This window comes from Polistes canadensis, unplaced genomic scaffold (genome assembly GCF_001313835.1).
Source record: "Polistes canadensis isolate GaletaPanama2010 unplaced genomic scaffold, ASM131383v1 scaffold_87, whole genome shotgun sequence".
NCBI classification, from domain to species: Eukaryota; Metazoa; Arthropoda; class Insecta; order Hymenoptera; family Vespidae; genus Polistes; species Polistes canadensis.
Genome location: NW_014569634.1, coordinates 179,879 through 199,402, shown reverse-complemented (window position 1 = coordinate 199,402; position 19,524 = coordinate 179,879). Strand labels below are relative to the sequence as shown.

General features: G+C 30.1%; 2 protein-coding genes across 5 annotated transcripts in view; one reads left to right on the top strand and one right to left on the bottom strand.

Moving 5' to 3' along the window:
• The window catches only part of LOC106786877 (E3 ubiquitin-protein ligase mib1-like), a 401,756-nt gene extending 390,578 nt beyond the window's left edge, over window positions 1–11,178 (top strand). The window contains exons 2-7 of one of the 2 annotated variants that reach the window (XM_014748747.1): window positions 8,001–8,220; window positions 8,500–8,810; window positions 9,118–9,292; window positions 9,373–9,538; window positions 9,968–10,227; window positions 10,766–11,178. In XM_014748747.1, the coding sequence (XP_014604233.1) occupies window positions 8,001–8,220; window positions 8,500–8,810; window positions 9,118–9,292; window positions 9,373–9,538; window positions 9,968–10,227; window positions 10,766–10,906 (1,273 nt within the window). In that variant the 3' untranslated portion in view covers window positions 10,907–11,178. Of the gene's footprint in view, window positions 1–8,000; window positions 8,221–8,499; window positions 8,811–9,117; window positions 9,293–9,372; window positions 9,575–9,967; window positions 10,228–10,765 lie in introns of both variants that reach the window. The other variant, XM_014748746.1, reaches the window with a different exon arrangement.
• A 3,907-nt stretch (window positions 11,179–15,085) lies between these two features.
• Window positions 15,086–19,513, bottom strand: LOC106786883 (cytoplasmic dynein 1 light intermediate chain 2). 3 transcript variants are annotated; one of them, XM_014748754.1, is made up of 11 exons: window positions 19,427–19,513; window positions 19,161–19,357; window positions 18,933–19,006; window positions 18,603–18,719; window positions 18,288–18,518; window positions 17,955–18,165; window positions 17,531–17,719; window positions 17,347–17,461; window positions 17,111–17,251; window positions 16,173–16,338; window positions 15,086–16,087 (listed from the first exon to the last, which is right to left on the bottom strand). In XM_014748754.1, the coding sequence occupies exons 2-11, from the start codon at window positions 19,247–19,249 to the stop codon at window positions 15,972–15,974; spliced, it is 1,449 nt and encodes a 482-aa protein (XP_014604240.1). In that variant the 5' UTR covers window positions 19,250–19,357; window positions 19,427–19,513; the 3' UTR covers window positions 15,086–15,971. The 3 variants fall into 3 exon arrangements, with proteins under 3 accessions (XP_014604240.1, XP_014604242.1, XP_014604241.1); XM_014748756.1 differs by having other exon boundaries at window positions 17,135–17,251; XM_014748755.1 differs by having other exon boundaries at window positions 19,436–19,502.
• Between the last annotated feature and the right edge of the window lie 11 nt (window positions 19,514–19,524).

Here is a 19,524-nt window from a genome sequence, read left to right as displayed (position 1 = left end):
TACCGAAGTACCACTCCTGAAATTTTAGCTCAGACATTTTGAAATATCCTATATACATATATATATATACACGTACGTATTTTCAATATCACTAAACGTTTACCCAGTTACCTAGATTTTATACCAGAAATAAAAATACTCTAGATAAATAAATTGAAAAAATATTTAATGGAATGAAGTGGATAAATCAATGAGTTTACAGATAAGAGAGCAGAGATCTTTTCTATACATCTACTACACATCTATCTACCACCTACGTAATCGAGTAAACACACCCATAAACACATACTGTTTGAAGCATGGTAAACAAGAAAGAGTCGTCGAAAGAAATCGATCGTGCAAACGTCGAGATCGAGAAAAAAGAGGAGGCGCAAAGAAGAAAATATCCGGTGGTTGAGGATAAGGATAAAAAAGGGATAGCCAAATATTAGGGATCGAAGTTTGGGTTGGGCACAGGACGAAGGATCGTTCGTTCGTTCGTTCGTTCGTGTGTGAGTGTGTAAAGTGAGTTCGAGTATGGGGTAGGGGTGGGTGGGGGGTACAGTGGGCGTTAGAAAATCTATCGCTTTTCGTCGTAAAGTAGATGCGCTTCCGGAATTCGATGATCGATAGTCGGAAAGCTACGAAACGGCAGAACCACTAACACCATCAAAAATGTGTACGTGTTCGCAACGTGCGCCCCTTTTTCTGTCTTTTTTTTTCTTTTTTATTTATTTATTTATTTATTTATTACGCGAGAAATATATATATATATATGTAAGTTAGAATCACTTTTCTTGGAAACACATGCAAACGAACGGACCAAGAGGAAATCTGAAAGTTTTTCGAACGATCTATCGAATATGGTGGTGGTGATGGTGGTAATGTTATATCTACACGATCGAAGGAGGAAGATAAATAGTAGTACGACTAGTCGCGTTCGCAAAAGATTCCAAACGGTACGCTCCGAAATCCAGAAAGACGATTTATGGGAGAAATGTAACGCTTCGATCTTTTACCTTATTTATCGGCTTTACTATCCTGTTAATATTATCTTGTTTTTTTTTTCCTTAAATCTCATATCTTTATAAAATTATATTAACTTTAAAAATTAAACGTCACACCGCATGAGTATATATATCTCTGTAATTTTCTTTTTTAATCTTATTTATTTTTTTCCCCTTACTATTAATTTATTCGGATAACGTATGTATGCGAAATTTGTATTATTTTTTTTTTATTACTCCATATTTGTATAATTAATTTAATATAATAATATGCAACTCGGGGGTTAGAAATGTAACGCTACCAAGTTTTTTCTTCTTTTTTTTTTTTTTTTGAGAAAAATTATTCCGACAAAAATTATCCGATTAGTAGGAGGAAATTAATTATTCATCTTTATTTATAAAACGATTACAAAGTCATTTAAATTTCAATTTAATTATTATTTAAAGAATAGTAATTTTTTTTATCTAAAACATTCTTTTTTTTCATTCTCAGAATGATATCGTGCCACACGAGAATTAATTTAATAGATGTAAAGTCCTTATTTTAAAATTTAAAATAAAAAATTTCCTTTCATAAACACTGAAACTCAAGATGCACGCGTTTTTTAATATTTCAACGCGGTAAAATCTTTCAATCCTTTTTCCAAGTTGAATTTCAAAGTAAAGAAGATAAAAAGGAAATGGAAGATGAACAACGATCATTCGAAATCTACGATCAAGAAAGAAAGAAAGGAAGAAAGAAAGGAAAAAAAAAAAGATAGACGGAATAGATGGATAGAACGAAGTCAAGCGTAAAAAATGTACGTGAAAATCTTACGAATGTTCTCTGTTCCTTTTATCTAAATATATTCTTCGTAAAAAATTCTAATAAAGAAACTAAAGGAAAGATGTGTGTGTGTGTGTGTGTGGATCTCGTATAATAATACAAAGACGTCAATCGATCAAAAAGAAATGTATAGTATAAGTATAATTGATTATCTGAAACGCGTACGCGTTTACGCTAGGCGTGAATCAGAACGAGAACGCATACGAGGATATTTATCTAAATAAATCGGATTAAATAAATAATGTTTTAGATATACATATGTGTATTCGTGTTATCTGTATATGTATATTCGTGTATACACGTATGTTGATCGAAAAGAAGGATCAACAATATTAAGAAAGAGCTTCTACGTATTGCGAAATACTTTAAAACAGATAGAAACGTTTCAAGAAGAAGTTGATTATAGAAAAAGAGTCTCGTTTAAAGAAGAGATATTTACTTGGAGAAATATTTCATCTTATCTTAAAACTCACCTAACGTTTCTTCTTCTTCTTCTTCTTCTTCTTCTCTTTCTCTTTCTCTTTGAATAACGAGTAGAAATCAAAGTAGATAACATTAAGATCCCAAGTCTCTGGTTGAAGATGAAACGAAAGTTGAACGTTTGATCGTGATGAAAGTAGAAGTACTATGATCTCGATCAAAAACTACTACGATCATCCTATCATTTTCTTTCTCTCTCTCTCTCTCTGCTTGGAACACTTGCACTCGAAAAGAAGATACGTTTATGTATTTACTTGCATATAGAAATATGAATACATAAGACACGTGTTGTATGGATTAAACTCGACATAAATAAATGGACTATGACGACGATGATGAAGAACGCGAATCGATTCGAATGTCTCGATCGGATCGAAAGGAAAAAAATCAAATCAAATCAAATCAAATCAAATGAAAAATAAAACAAACAAAAAATCTATCTCTAACGCATATTCGTATTGATTTCTCTCGCAGTGTAAATCGCTTAGTGTCAATTATATTTAGCATGTTGGCACGTGATCATCTCACTGACTCACCACGGAACACCAGAACCATCCTCCTTCTCTTTTCATGATCGTTTAAAGACAGAAAAAGATAGAATGAGTTGGTGAAGAGGGGTAAGAGGGAATGTGATGAAAAGAGATGGAAAGATCACGCACGAATCCGCTAAATGAATGCTTCGAACGACTGTCATTGACTCACTAAATGCTCTCTCGACATAAACTCACGACTGCGTAACACCGAGGAGTGACCGAGGCCATGATCGATCTTCCTCGATCCTCATCTGTGATTTTATTTCTCCGATATGTGTCTCTTTTTACACAGTTATTTTTCTCTCACAATTATTTTTTAATCCAATCATTTCTTTGCCATTAATATTTTCTTCCTTATTGTCACTACACAATTATAATGATAATAAATTATACTTTAATTTTTTATAATATCGTAATATTACTATCGAAATGATATTACGGACACAATCTCGGATTAAGAATAATGTGATATATATATATATATAATATGATGGATTAAGAATAATGTGATATATATATATATATATATAAGTATTATATAAAATGATTTTATTTATATTTTGAAACCATTTTATTTCATAAAATCTGTCATGTAATTTAAATAATTTGTTTATAATATCGTAATATTCGTATCGAAATGATATTATGAATACAATTTCGGATTAAGAATAATGCGAAAAGTATTATATCAAATTATTTTATTCATATTTCTGGAAAACATTATTTGGATTTTAACGCGTGGGATATAATTTTGGTATTGGTAATTAATTGAAATTTAAAATATTTATCTAACTTTAACATTCGGATACACATTAAAGACGATTTTACTTAGCGTTGTAATGATTTGAAGATTCCTATCTTGCGATAGGAATACTCGCGCACGAATGCTTCTGTTTGTTATTTACTTGGAGTTTCGAGATAGCAGCTAATGATCCGAATCCTAGGAGCCTCGAGGCTATGGGCGACGCTCAAACTTTGATCGCACATCCTTCGATAGCTCGTATCCTCCGGATACCCCTTTGATGCCTTCAAAATATACGCATCTCGCTTCATTCAACATAGAATTAAGTAACAATGATGTTCACCAAAACGGATAATAACGTAAAATTCAAAATTCGCAAATACAATCGATAGAATACGTTTAATTAAAAAGTAGAAAATAAAATTCATTTTTCTACCCCAATAATATGCTATTGAATTGATCAAAAAGTTCGTGCCGATCGATTTATATTTTTTTTTTCTTTTTTTTTCAAAATACATTGAAATATAAATGCGTTGCCTTGAATTTTCTATTCAAATATTAGCGCACACAAATTTTATAAAAAATAATATTATCTTATTTTTGGTTTTCCAAACAATCTAATATAGGCTCGTTTATCTTTTAACACTTTTGTTTTTATTACTATAACTGCATAAAAACCAAATTGACTGTCATCAAATATTTGTTAATTATATTTCGAATTAAAATTCGAACATATATAAAAGAAAAAATAAATATTTTATTTTAATTAAATTTAGAGATAAAAGAAATTGAACGAACGTTATAAAAATTCAAATAAATATATCATAGATGTTAATCGTTCGATAATGAGATAATAACCTGTCCTATCTCGGCAACGTGACCAAAGGATGGAAAAAGGGTTGATAGAAGGGGAGGAGAAGGGTGGAATAGGAGGAAAAGGAAGAGGAGGAGATTGGAACGCAAACAAATTGCTAATTGTAAGATAATCGATTTATTGTTATTAACGCAATAATGGCAACATTGGAACTACCCGTTTGCATATTCATGTCGGAAAAGTTGCCTATATCTACGCACGGCTAGCTTCTGTGCAAGCCCTTCAACCCTCCTCACTCTCTAGCTTTGTGAAGGGTGGGGATGTGGATTGGAGAGTACGATGACAACGACAACGACAACGAGGACACGTCGTTACTATAAGAACGGAATGCAAAAACCCATGTTGTCGTTATGACGCCTACGAAAAAGAAATCCATGAAGAAGGGAGAAGCCTTCAACGTCACCCCCTCCGTCGCCGACTGGTTCCCTTTTACCATGAGCCTTGGCCGTATACGTGGCTATATTCGCGTCGTAAAGATTTTATGGAGTCGGAGTAATGTTTCTGACTGCGTTGTAATCGGAAGGAAACGATGCCCGTGTGGAGACAAGAATAATGCATCGTAATGTCGCGATAAAGAATTCAATTAAATTGTAAGAGTAAGAAAATAATAGTGGCTTTTGTTTTAAACATTCACAAACTATATACACTATTGAACGAAAATTTGAATAAATCACAATGATAAATTTAACACTTGAAAGGTTTAACGATTTCGAGGACCTTCTCTAAATATTTTTGGTACCACTATAGTGTGCATTCTATACGCACATTTTTACTAATTTTCTTTTTTCTTTTTTTTTTTATTTTGACCTGAAATTAGAGGTCCTTTCATTTTGGGAGACCACTTAGTGTACATCTATTGCATTTATATTACATATTTATACACGTTCCTTTATTCTTGCACGTGTGTCTTAGAAATATTCGTCAAATAAATATCTCAAATTAAAAGTAATAAGCTTTCACGTCTGGATTGTGTGTGTTAGGGTAGAAGAAGTTATTTGGAGAAATTTATTTATAAAAAAAAAAAAGGAAAACTATTTATTTTTTCTAACTGTAAATAAACTTAATTGAAACTGTTTGGTTTGTTTTATTACTCTTGCAGTTGAAATCTAAGATTAGTTTTGTAAATGTGATGTTACCAGTATCGAAATATATACTTTTTGACTAGATAAATTAACAAAAAATTAGAGTCTTCAAACCCCATTTTATTTAATTTAAATTTAAATTTAATATAAATATTACTCATTTCTTTTTTTTAACAATAAATTATTATGAAAAGAAATATAATAATATAATACGTATAAGTTCTGAATAAATAATGCAATAATTAAATATGAAGGATACAATATTTTTTTAATCAAAAATGAAAACAAACCCCGTAAGAAAATAATGGTAAATTAGTGATTATCATTTATATTGTACTATATCTCATCTATTATATACCCAAGGGGATATTTAAGGTTTAATCATTGTTCCCAAAAGACACAGGCAGTCTTCCTAATCGCATGTCACGAACGGATAGCGTATACATTCATGTGAGGTAACACGTGCATAGTAGTATGTCAAGCTGCGTCGTGGCTCAGCAGTGTTCCTTCGGCCTCCAGGAGGAGGCCTTGTCAAAAGACAGCTGTCTCTCATCGTAGGAAACCTCAGGGATACAGAATCTCTCCATGGGGTCCATATACCAGGGCCGTAATTAGAAATGACGATTCTCTTCTCTTCTCTTCTCTTCTCTTCTTTCCTTCGATTTCGTCAAAACTTTTTGCACAAATTGATTCGTCGATTTAATTTTCCTTCGAGATTAAAATTTGTATTCTTTTTACTTGGTTAAATAATAAATAAATAATATTCTTTAAATAATAATTTTAAATATAATATTTGCGTGTGCAATTATAATTGTGGTAAATTCAAAGAGAATTTTAATTTGTAAATTTTAAAGTCAATCAATCATTCGTGCAAAGTTGTGGCACGTTTATTTCAATTACAGGATATCTAAAATTTATTTATGCAATTTTATCATTCAATTTTGCTTATTAATTTTTAAAATGTATATTTTTCAACATTTTGTTCATTAAAATAATAATGTTACGAACGTTTGATATGTATACCATTAGTGCATTCGTAAAGCTTTCAAATGCTGTCACGTGTACGTTGATGCATTTTAGCATCAATTCGTTCAGTAGCAACAGTGATTGCTTTTAAATCATCAATGTCTGTCATCCGTATATTGTAAACAATGTCTTTGACGAATCTCCAAAAAAATTAATGACAGGGTATGTTATTTTAGCTGATCCATGAATTGTATCTTTACAAACAAACTTTGTACGTAAAAAAAAAAAGAAAGAAAATAAATTTTTTCCTAAAATTTTATAAAAAAGAAATCCGCAAAAAAATATTTAAACTTGTTAACCACTTGTTACAACAAACAAAAATAATGTAAATAATTTTTAAACACCCCGTTACATTGTTTTTCACAATAGAAAATATTGAATTGATTATTAAATTTAATTTTAATGTTTAATAAAAGTATATTGAGCAAATATGTAGAACGTTCCAAGACGACGAGTATGACTTGGGAATAAATCAAAATGGTGTCTATCAACATAACGCTTCGTATCTTGCGATCATAAAATCCTCGATATCTTCGTATCGCATTAATCGTTTACATAATGAACCTCCGAAAACCGCGAGTTTGAGAGATACGATCGATTCCATGAAGCGGATACGCGCGGTTATGGTTATTATAGTACACGCAGCTTCGGTACTAAATAATAATCTTCCAAAATAACCGCCGCGATAACCGTAGTTTATGATATTCGTTAATTGACAATCGCATCTGTTAATGATACTCCCGATGTCCCGATGGCTATAAAACGAATGGATTTCAACGATATCGATTTCACGATCACGTTCGCATACACATACACATCATGTGACATAGCTAAAAATTTATATATTTTCTTATATACATTGATACACATATATACATAAGTATTACATATAAATTTATATATTATATCTTTGAATGAAATTGATCTAAGACCTTCTACTACGTCAAGACCCTACAGACTTGGTAGGTCATAAAATTGGTAGAAAAGTAAAATCTCGTTTTCCCCTTTTCCACCTATTATCCTCCACTTCGTTTATTAATCGTAACATAAACTTGTACTCCAGGAAAATCGTGGAGAAGTTTAGAACAAGAAATAATTTATTCTCTCTATCTTTATCTCTCTTACTCCCTACTACTCTCTCAAGAAAGCAGGACGAAGCTCTTAAGAAGAAGTACGTCGTTGCGCTAGCGTAAGAAGACCGTAATTATTTAGCCCGTAACGTTCGCTCTTCTGAATTATGAGATTGTTTATAAAGAGAATGAGGGATTAAAAAAAAAAGAGAGAGAGAGAGAGAGGGAGAGAGAGAAATAGAATGGAAAAGAAAAGAAAATGAGAAGAGAAAAAAAGGGAAGATAGGTCGGGACAATTTTAACGACGATTAAACGCTTCGTCGTTCCTCCTTTTTATTTTCTATTATTTCACTCAATATCTTTTTCTTTCCATTGTTACAGTGCTATGCGCGTTTTGCTGTCGAAATTACCGAGGCCGTGGATCGTCGACGAGAAAAAGGACGATGGATACACGGCTCTTCATCTGGCAGCTCTGAACAATCACGTCGAAGTCGCTGAACAATTGGCGCGTGCTGGAAAAGCCGATCTAGATTTGCAAAATGTGAATTTGCAGACCGCTCTACATCTCGCCGTTGAACGACAGCATACACAAATTGTCCGAGTACGTAGAGAAACATTTTTATTATCTTCTGATAGAAAATCAATTTATCAAATTTAATTCAAAAAAAAAAAAAAAAAAATAGAAAAAACAGGTTAGCGTAATTTATGTATTAATTTATAAATTCGCGTATCGTATGTCAAGAAATTATTATTAAGGATTGTTCTTTTTATTTCTATTCGCGCAGAACATTATCGGACAAATTTGAAACTTTTTTTTTCGAGGGAAAATAAATTAAACGGTATTGAATATAATTTGCAATGTATTATCATTTGATTGCAGTTATTGGTACGAGAAGGTGCAAATTTGAACGTGGCCGACAAAGACGGTGACACGCCACTTCACGAAGCTCTGAGGCATCACACTTTGTCACAGCTGCGACAGCTGCAGGACGTCCGAGACGTTGGTCGTCTTTTAATGGGTCTTGGTGCACAGGGTCAGGACAAGAAAAGTAGTTCCTTCATCGCTTGCTTCCTCGCAGCTCATGGTGCCGATCTAGAATTGAAAAACAAAAAGGGCCAAACACCCTTGGATCTATGTCCAGATCCAAATCTTTGTAAAACTTTGACAACGTGTCACAAAGACAAAGAATCGTCAGTATCGTTTTCACTCTTTTCTTTTTTTATATCCATATTTGATTCATTTCTTTTTTTGTTTTTTTTTGTTTACTTGTTTAAATAACAAAAATCGATTCAATCTCTTCAGGGATGAATTTTTTATTTTAATAACAGCATAAAAATTTGTTTAATTTCAAAATATAATCCAAAATACAATAAAACCAAGTGTCCACATATATGCACAAAAGCCCTGAAGGGATTAATATTTATTAGCATAAGGTAAACGGTAATTTTTGTTAAAGAAATTTGTTCATCCCATTTATATATGAATTTTTCTTCTTAGACATGACATCGAAACCGCAGCACCATCGGGAACAATTGACGAATGTCTCGTTTGCACCGATGGAAAACGTGAAATGCTTTTCAGCCCTTGCGGACACGTTGCCTGTTGCAACGTTTGTGCTCCAAGAGTGAAGAAATGTCTTATCTGCAGAGAGAATATTCTTACAAAACTGAAGGTAAGTTGATCACGCAGAAACCATTAAAATTCATCCGAAATTATTTTGATTTCTTAGAATAATTTTATAAACTTCAACAGATTGAGGAGTGCGTTGTTTGCTCGGATCGCAAGGCCAGTGTCCTATTCCGTCCATGTGGTCACATATGTGCCTGTGGGAGTTGTGCTGCCTTAATGAAGAAATGTGTTCAATGCAGAACACAAATTCAGCACATGGTACCGCTGTCAATTTGCTGCGGCGGAGGAGGTGATGTCACTTACATTAAGGGGTGCAATGCCTCAGGTACAAAGATTACTTTGGCCAGAGAGTCCTTGCAAACCATTATTTTCCCCCTTCCTGATTGAAAATTATTTTATTATACAATTATTAACTCAATGAAATTAAAATATTGCATTACAAATTCGTATTTAAAAAAACACGGTTCATTTTCGACAAATTTTCTTTAAATTTGTAAATAACATTTTCTACAATCTTTATTATCAAGAAACTTGAGATGCAATATGTCTTTTAATTTTCATTCAATAATTTGAAAACTACGTTCAACTATACGTAAAAAATTAAAACAATAGTACATATTGTTACATCGTAAAAAATGAAACCCTTGTCCCTGGCAAACGAGACGAAAATTAAGAAACGTGTTATGACCATCAAATAAATGCGGTTTTATATTTGAAGGAACCATATCAGAAGTTAAAGCTGACGTAGAAGAAGAACCGGTGCCAATACCGACAGCCAATACCAACACCAATACCAATACCAATACCAATACCAATACCAATACCAATACCAATACCAATACCAATACTAATACCAATACTAATACCAATACCAACACCGGTGGTGGGGAAGCTCTTTTGATGAACAATGGAAGTCGAGACACGTCTCACAGCGATATTCAGAAACTTCAACAACAATTGCAAGATATCAAGGAACAAGTACGTGTTCCTTTCATTTTGTATACTTTCCTTGCGTTTATTATATCTTTAGATAAAAATAATATCAGACCAGTCCAAAAATTCGTTCGTACTTCCTTTCTTAAGGATTTTGCAACAATACAATCAATAACGGATTTATGAACGTATCATCTACAAATTGTTGTCATAAACCAAAACCACATCAAATGGTATTGCTTATTATTAAAACTGCTGTTTTGTCTGCGACAAAATTTACATCGTTACCTTAAAAGAAAACTACAAAACTTGCCATTTGTACTATGCATCAATATCCATTTGTTATTGTTTCTTTTTTAAATCCAATGTGGACAAAAGTTAATAAAAAACTTAATGATTGATTACAACATTTAAATAAGATATGACTTAATTTAAAATGTAGTAATAAAACATAGTGGGTCAAAGTTAATCATTCATATGGTCCAAATATGAACAGACTTTCGGATTGATCTGATACTTTGATCAAATAACCGAAAGAAAATTTGATAATTTTTATTTTAAAAATGGTGTTTTTCTTTTTCAGACAATGTGTCCAGTTTGTTTGGATCGTTTAAAAAATATGATCTTCCTCTGCGGTCATGGAACCTGTCAAATGTGTGGAGATCGAATGTCGGAGTGTCCAATATGCCGCAAAGCAGTAGACAAACGCATTTTGCTCTATTGAATAGACTGACCGTTAGTTCTGAGTTAGGACTATCGAAATATTAATAATAATGATAATCTAATATTCTAATAGTAATTCCTAATTGCATATTTATAATATAACGCAAAATGGAATCGTAACGACCGCGAACTTTTTCCCATTCCCTTAATCATCGCGATGGTCCTATTATTAATATTGCATGTTCATTATTTGAAAAAAAAGGTATCTATACGCGATCGTAAAATAAACATTTCGTAATTGTATTTCGTATAAGAAATATTTAGTAAAAAAATTAATAAATAAATAAACAGTATAAATGTGTAAGAGAAAACAAAACATTGTATGAGAAACGTACGCATTAACGTTCGTTACAATTCTTTCCATTTTATTTTTTGACAATTTAAGTAATATTTAAATTTCTTCCTAATTATTCAAACGATATACCATTAATATTTAAATAGAATCAAATGTTTACGTAGCGGACTAATTATGGCAATAGATTTAATAAACCGATAATAATAGATTGAGAATGAATTAACGAAAAAATCTTGACATTAATTATTCCGAAAAATAATTAATAAGGAATGAATTTTTATTTGATTAAAGTATATTAACTATTATTTACTTAAATTTTATACATATATATATGTGGGACGAGCGCCTCCATGCCAAATACTTAAATAAGCATTCGTGAAGAGATTGGACGGTAGGCCCTGGATAGCTCTATGGATGAAGAGCAATCGCCCGGAAAGCGAAAAATCCGTGATTCGCGTCCCGGTCCAGTCAGTTCAGCGGTCTAATTTTTTTCACGAATCTTACATATATATAATATGCATGTAGAAAAAGAGTAATCAGCGTTATTAATGAACATTATTAAAAAACAAAAAAACACTTTTTAATTAATTAACATAATTTTTAGTGGAGGGTACCATAAACATTATTACGATTATGTAGGAATATATTTGAGCTATAGTTTTAATCGAATAAGGCTATAATCATTTCATTGTTATCATTCATGTATATGCAGTATTTGTTGTTGATACAAGAGAACTATATACTTAATACTTCTGTATTACTAGTAATACGTAGTACTTACAACAACTGCCTTGTTTACATTTTTCATCATTCATTATTGTTGACAATCATTCAATTGATTGAATGTTAAAAAATGATCATCTTTCTATATCTTACCTGTTAAATGAGAATGAATAATTAATAATACATAGTACTTATAATAATTGCTTTCTCTACGTTTGTCATTATTAATTATTGTTGACGATCATTCAATTAATTGAATGTTTGAAAATTAGGAATGGTCATTTTCTATATTATACCTGTTAAATGAGAATGAATGATTAATTAGTACATACGTTCCTGAATGCATATAAAAATTTTATGAACGTTATTTTACCTAAAAAAACAATTGAAAAGCTATTGCATCAATAAAAAAAAAAAACTTATTTCTTGGTACACACACATACTTATATTTTGTTATAATTATATATAAAGCATACTTCGTCATCCTTGGTTTATGTTTTTTATACCTATATTTATGAATATAACTATACATATATATATATTGTATATATATTATAATATATATATACATATATATTATGTATATATATATAAATTTGTATATATATCTATACAAATTTATTAATATGCATGCATAGGATTATAAATCTTGTTATGATCTTAAAAGAAAAAAAAACAGAAGAAATAACAAAAAATAATTTGTGTGTGTCAAAATATTATATATATATAATTCTTGTTTACCATAATAAATTTTAGTATTATATATAAGTCAATAAGACTTTATATAATTACTCAGTATTTAATTATATTTAATCGATGGTGTTAATAGAATAGAAAAAGTGGAACATCACATGTAACGATATTGTTAGCAACTTAAGAGTAATTATCCATTTGTTTTTTTTTTCTTTATTCCTTTTTTTTTTTAACAAAGCTTGTTCTACCGCGCGAAACACTTTTAAAATATTATTATTATTTTAAATATATTTTAATATCTATTTAGTTTATTATATATATACACGTAATATGATACAGTTTCAATAGTACGATCAATTTCTCTCAGTGGCATAAATTTCGTAAAGAAAAGATTAAAATGATTAAGAAATTATCATTAATTTATCTTTTCGTTCTTCTATTTTATTTTTCGATAATCTATTCGTATATTTTGTTCTTTTCTTCTTTTAAATAATGACTATATCGCACAAATATATAACGTAAAATGGCAGAAAATGATATAAAATGCTGCTAAGTGAGCTATAAACAATAAGTTGCCTTTCTGTAAAAGAATGTAATTCCAATTACAAGCCTCATAATATCACACAATTTATTATATATATATATATATCACGTTAACATATATTGTAATATTATAAAATACAAAACTGCCAAATAAATGACTTTTTTAAACACCATTTATCATAATATATCCAAAGATAAAAATAAACTATAAAGATAAAATTTTATTCAATTAATTTTAAATAACAAAATCAAATGACATTTAATTAAATAAAATAATTTAAATATCAAAACGAATGACTAAAATATAATAATTTAAATAATTATGATAAAAATAATTTGCAAAATATACGAATATTATGAAACATTATTTATTTTCAAGAATTGGAGAATGTGATTTTACATAAGTGAAGCAATTGGTTACAGTCAACTGAATATACAAATTATGTTACTAGATAAATAGTTTTTAAAGAACGTGTGACAAAGAAACTAATTAAATCGAATTAAGGGAGTATTCTAGTCTAGAATTTTAAAAAATTCGATGTTATTTTTTCATTTTCTGAAAGTATAGATCTTTAAAACTATGTTCCTAAAACAAAATTTAAAAATTTTGGAAAGTTACAAAGTTATAACCATTTAATACAGTAGTATCAAGTATGGTTTCAGCCCGCATCAAAACTTTAACCGCTTTTTTCTCGAAACTACTTTTTTCAAGCTAGCCGACATATCTCGAGTTCTATTTATTCAATCAACTTCAAATTTGGCATGTACCTTCAGTACATGGTGCTTTATGGTAGGTATTACGGACATTGCTAAATTTTAATTTTTACTATTTTTAAAAAATAAAAGACCTTGTGTGTGTGTAAAAAAAGTCAAAGAAAAAATTTTTTTTTATACAGCTGTCTTTTTTGGATTCTTTTTTCATTTTTTTTTTATTGTAGTTCCATCCACAATGTCAAACTTTCTAGACAAGAATTTTTGTTTTGTTTTATTGTCAAATGAATAAACCCCAAAATCATGTCAACTAGCACATCACTTTTTTTCCATGGCCACGTTTAAATTGCTATAAATCCTTGAATTTTAATTTTTGATGCATGAGAATTTTTTATATGTTTTTAAATTATCGATAAATAGATGATAAAGAATTGATGGTAAAAATATTAATAGTTTTTTTTTTAAGTCCTAAAAAACCAAAAATTATCGCTCTCTGGACTAAAATACCCCCTTTTTAACGTGTTTCTCCGACAAAAAAACAAGAAAAAAAATATGGAGTATCGTATAGCATTTGTGAGCACAAACGATTATTTAATTTCTGCGTGTAAAATACAATGACAACTTTTTCTAAAAGCTAAAGAAAATAATTATTAAATATTCGCAATATATATATATATATATTATACATAATATTAATGAGATTTATTAATTAACGTGCTCCTGATATCAGATGATAATAATAATATTTATTATGCAGTCGGCAGTAGAGAAAAAAGATACATCGTTCATCCATAGATTATTCGTCTAAATCAGGACTTCTCAAACCTTGTATCGCGACCCCGTATGATGTTGCGTAATTCAATTTGGGGATGGCAAAAATTTGAGCAGAACGCGCTGGATTTCCTGGACGCGCTATGACCGAAAATTTATTCAAAACCAGTTTAGCAACGTCTATGTCTATTTATGATAATGAAAGAAAAGATAATATAAAATCTTTATCCTGGGTCACAAGAATATTTGTTCTGATAAAGGGGGATCACCAAGTGGAAAATTTTGAGAAGCCCTGATTTAAATGATAATTAAATAATTTACTAAAAAGAAATTAATTAAGGGGGTGGCATGTGCGTAAACGTAATTCACAAATTTGCTATTATATTAAATATTTTCTTATATTATTATTATTATTATTATTATTATTATTATTATTATTATATATCTCAAGATCATGTCTTGGTCGTGTTTTTATTTCTTTTTTATTATTTTTTTACTTTATTCATTATTAATCGTATTTAATAACAGATTAAGGCTGCCTTATAATCACGCAACTTTTGAGAATAGTTATTTCTTCGATCTATAAACGCGTGTTATTTTATACACGACTTTCGATTGCATTTTTGTATTATATTTATTACGTATTACAATATTTTGCGACCCATCTTTAAATTTAAATAAAAATGTGACTTTAGCATTATTTATATAGAAGTAATAAAATAGAGAAAAAGAAAATAAATATAAATGAAATGATTTAATTGATAATATTTGCATATTAGTGTATAAGTTAATTGATTTAACAAAAGATAATCAAACGAATCATTCAAAAAAATATTTTCTCTCCTTAAAAATGTTAATGATTTGATTTTTATTATTAATAATAAGAATTAATTACGCTTAAACTACTATAAAGTAGCATTTTGTGCTATTCGATTATGAGATTTAAAACAGCTATATTATTTTAAATCTAAATTATTCATCGTAACATACATGATTTAATTATAAGAGTATACTTTTCCAACTAGCTAATCATAAATGTTTAATCTCATTTTTTCTAAAATTAGTAAAATATAATTAAAAATGTCTGCTACAGTCGGTCGATTATTATGCAATCTTAAACATAAATAGAAAAAATAAATAAAATAGTACTAAATGTCACGATATATACATATACAGAATTAAGATACTTGCAACGGATAAATCAAGCATACTCGCGCACAAACATTGATCTGATTTTGATTAGAATGAAAATTGATATATTGCGAATTCGTATTTTAATGGGTCGCAAAAAAAAAGAAGAAGAAAAATAAAACAAATGTCAATTATTCATTTAACATTCGGACGATGAATTCGAATTAGGCGGCGACATTTTTTTTGTTTGCGTTAGACGATCTAATTCAGCTGCAGCGTCATTGCACATAGTTGCTTTATCTACTGGTGTACTATCTGAAATATAAATCAATCGATTTTTTTTTTTAATTAATATATCATATTAAATGATAAATAGTCATTGTAACTAATAACTACGTACCAAGCTTAACAGGACTCGCACCTATATTTCCCGGTGATCCTGGCACACCTGGAAGCGTAGCAGTCTTTTTGTAAAGTAAAGAGTTGAAGAAACTAGCTAACACGCCTTCCCCAGCAGCAGTGGTACCGGTACCTTTGGAATCCAATTTCTTGTTTGGCGATGATACCTAATTATGAGAAATTTAGTGTGTCTGTACTTAAGGAAACCTAAATATATTCATTTTTATGCTCATGATTAACAGATTATACCACATGGATTAGAACATGCTTTTGAACGTTAACTGCAATAAGCACATGATGATCCTATTTCATGTTGCAGAGATGCAAACAGCAAGGACTCTTGAACATTAAATAACACAAACATAAAAGAACGTCAGTGTATATGAATCTATCTCAGAAAAGATTATATTTATTTACATATATAATCAATTTATATATGAAATATTTGTTAATTAACTCTTATTTATCAAATGGCATATAAGCACAATATTTTGAAACGAGAATAATAATTTTAAATATAAATAAGAACACAAAAATATCAAGTAAATGAAATGGATTTTATGGACAAAAGCATAAACCGTAAAAACGAAGGTAGATTACACATAAAACTGGACTATGCAACTTTATGGAAAAGCATTATGTAATGATAATGCTGAACACAAACACATTGGATTTTCCTAATACTTTCCACAATTGTATTTTGACCAATAAATGTTTGTTAAGCAATGAAAGGATATTTTTTTAAAAATGATACATGTAAAGACGATTGACTGCGGTATTTCTCTTGATAAACAATATTACATAAATTAGAACAAAAATGGATTTACCATATTATTTAACAAATTCGTGGTAATAATATTACCACAGTATATATAATTCCAGGCTCTGTAATTAATGATATGCAAACGAGGAGCATGCTCTAATTATAAATGGTACAACCTGTATAACTGGGCCGAGGCTTGCCTGGTTCCTTGTTGTAGGTGAACGTGTCGGATCTTTCAAACCTGATGCCGTAGCTTGCTGTCTTGCTAAAAACGCTTGTTCATCTTCTGCTTGAACTTCCACTTCTCTTATCAGAAACTGTTTATTAAATAATTACATTTATTAATTTTATAAATTCCCTTGAATGATCATATCTTGATAATAATAATAATACTGAATACAAAATAACTCACTTTTCTATTTGTCGCAGGTTGTGTAATAATATCACGATAATAATCATTTGGTTTCATCGATTGTAAATTTTCATGAAGGATGCTGATCTTTTTCATATTATCCCAACCAGCAGGACTACAATGTTTCAAAAAGATATATGTAAAACTATTAACATTTTTATTTCAGATAAATATAAATACTCACATAAGAACTGCATCTTTTTCTACCACTAAAGCAGGTGTTCTGAAAGGTAACGAATAAATTCTATGTGTAAGATATTTATACAATAGATCACAATTTTTATCTTCTTTTACTGATGTATAGAAAAGACCTGCACCATATTGCAAACAGAACCGCCTAATCCATTGTTGCATAAAATCAAAATCTTCGTCTCTGAAAAAAAAAATAATATAATTTTCTGTATAAACAAAAATTTTTAAAAATGTATTATAACCCTCGTGCTATAACAATGTGTGAAACTCGTGATAATCTTTATAGTTCTAGCATAAGAAACACGGGTCCTACTCATGGCAAATCTTACAGATCAAATATAAGCACCGAATATGACATACAGTTCCATGCATTAAATCATAGTGCAAGGGATTTATAAATTCAATTTAATTCTTACTTATAATCGTGTTCCTTTTCAAGAGTAGACATATAATCAGTTTTAGTTATAACCACGACAATGTCTAAGCCTAGATTGGTCGTAAGTACACCTTCAGGTAAAGGTAAATTTTCAGTTGTTTCGTCGTCAAGATTTCGACTGGTACGTCTCAAAGGACTTCCTGGGTCTAGTTCGTCACCAGGTTCGGTATATTCTTGCCATTTTTTAATGTCTGATTAAACAGATCTATTCATAAATCTACATACTTCCTAAATACTCTGCATATACTTGGATAGATGAAGTATTAAGTAGAATTAAAGAACAATTGTTGCATTAACAATAACAATGACTTACTTTGCTGCCTGTGCCGTTGCCTGATGTCATTATCGATGGATAATTTATCAACATGATCACCTAATAAAGCAGCCCATGCTTGTAATTGATCTAAAATAGCCCATGGTGTGGTCATTGCAGCTACTAGCATTACAAGCGTATGTGGAAATCTTCCAGCATTTAATGCGAATCTCAACAAATTAGCGTGACCTGGATCGCCATCCAAAACCCACACAGATAATCTTGTTTGATCTAAAAAATAAAGTATTATATTATGTAGAACTTTTTTTTATGATAGCAACTTTAAAATAAAATATATAAACATGATAAACCTACCATCTCTGTAATCGTCTCTTACATCGATGTATGCAAACTCTAAACCGGAGCCTTTTTTAGGATCTTCTACTCCTTGCAATTTAGCGATAAGAGTTGTTTTTCCACTCTCATTATCACCTACAAATAAATTATAAAAACTTCAACATTGTAAGAGCAGAATTGTGATGTCATAATTTTTTTCTCTTGCGATGACACATAAGAAAGGTCAACAACTTGATGCTCTCTCTCGTTCTTATGCGAATACTTAACATGCGTTGTTATATATGCATTTAGTATGCAAAACACGTTGACGTAAAACGTTACTTTGAAATATAATAATAGAAAATTTACCCAAGACAAGGACATTCTTGTTAGATGGCAGTTTGTTGTTCCCGTTGTTCTGTACTTCTGCCAGAATAGAGGACCTGTAAAAAGTATTAATTAAAAAGATTATTTTTTGTGCTAGGAGCATATGACAAATATTGTAAGCATATTATATGAAAAATACAAAATATTATGTACATTAATAATAAGATAAATAATTAGAAGTATTTATCAACAATTGATCATTAAACTTACCACAAATTGTCTTTATTTTCCGGATCTTCTTTCTTTTTCGATTGGAAAGCATTAGTTTGCACCATCGTATCAATCATCGTTGCTGCCATTATCCATTTGACAGAAACGAAATACACTATCGATTGTGCGCAGAAAACGGGTGCGGTTCGCTACTAACTTTATTTTTTACCGATCGTTGCTTTTTCATATGGATTTAACTAAAACAAATATTATTCTATATAACAGGATATTTATTACTTAATACATAATAAAAAAAATTGCATTACTCTCATTACTTCTCCATAAATAAATGTATACGAATATGTGAATTTCAACGTAAAGTTTAGTCATCGTCGCCTTTTTCTACATTACCGACACTTCCAAA

Coding starts and splice junctions, on each gene's coding strand:
- LOC106786883 (XM_014748754.1), bottom strand. CDS start 19,249: ATGGCAGCAACGATGATTGATACGATGGTGCAAACTAATGCTTTCCAA. Junction 17,462..17,530: donor GAAAAAGATGCAGTTCTTAT/GTGAGTATTTAT, acceptor GAAACATTGTAG/TCCTGCTGGTTGGGATAATA. Junction 16,088..16,172: donor TGCGAGTCCTGTTAAGCTTG/GTACGTAGTTAT, acceptor TTTATATTTCAG/ATAGTACACCAGTAGATAAA.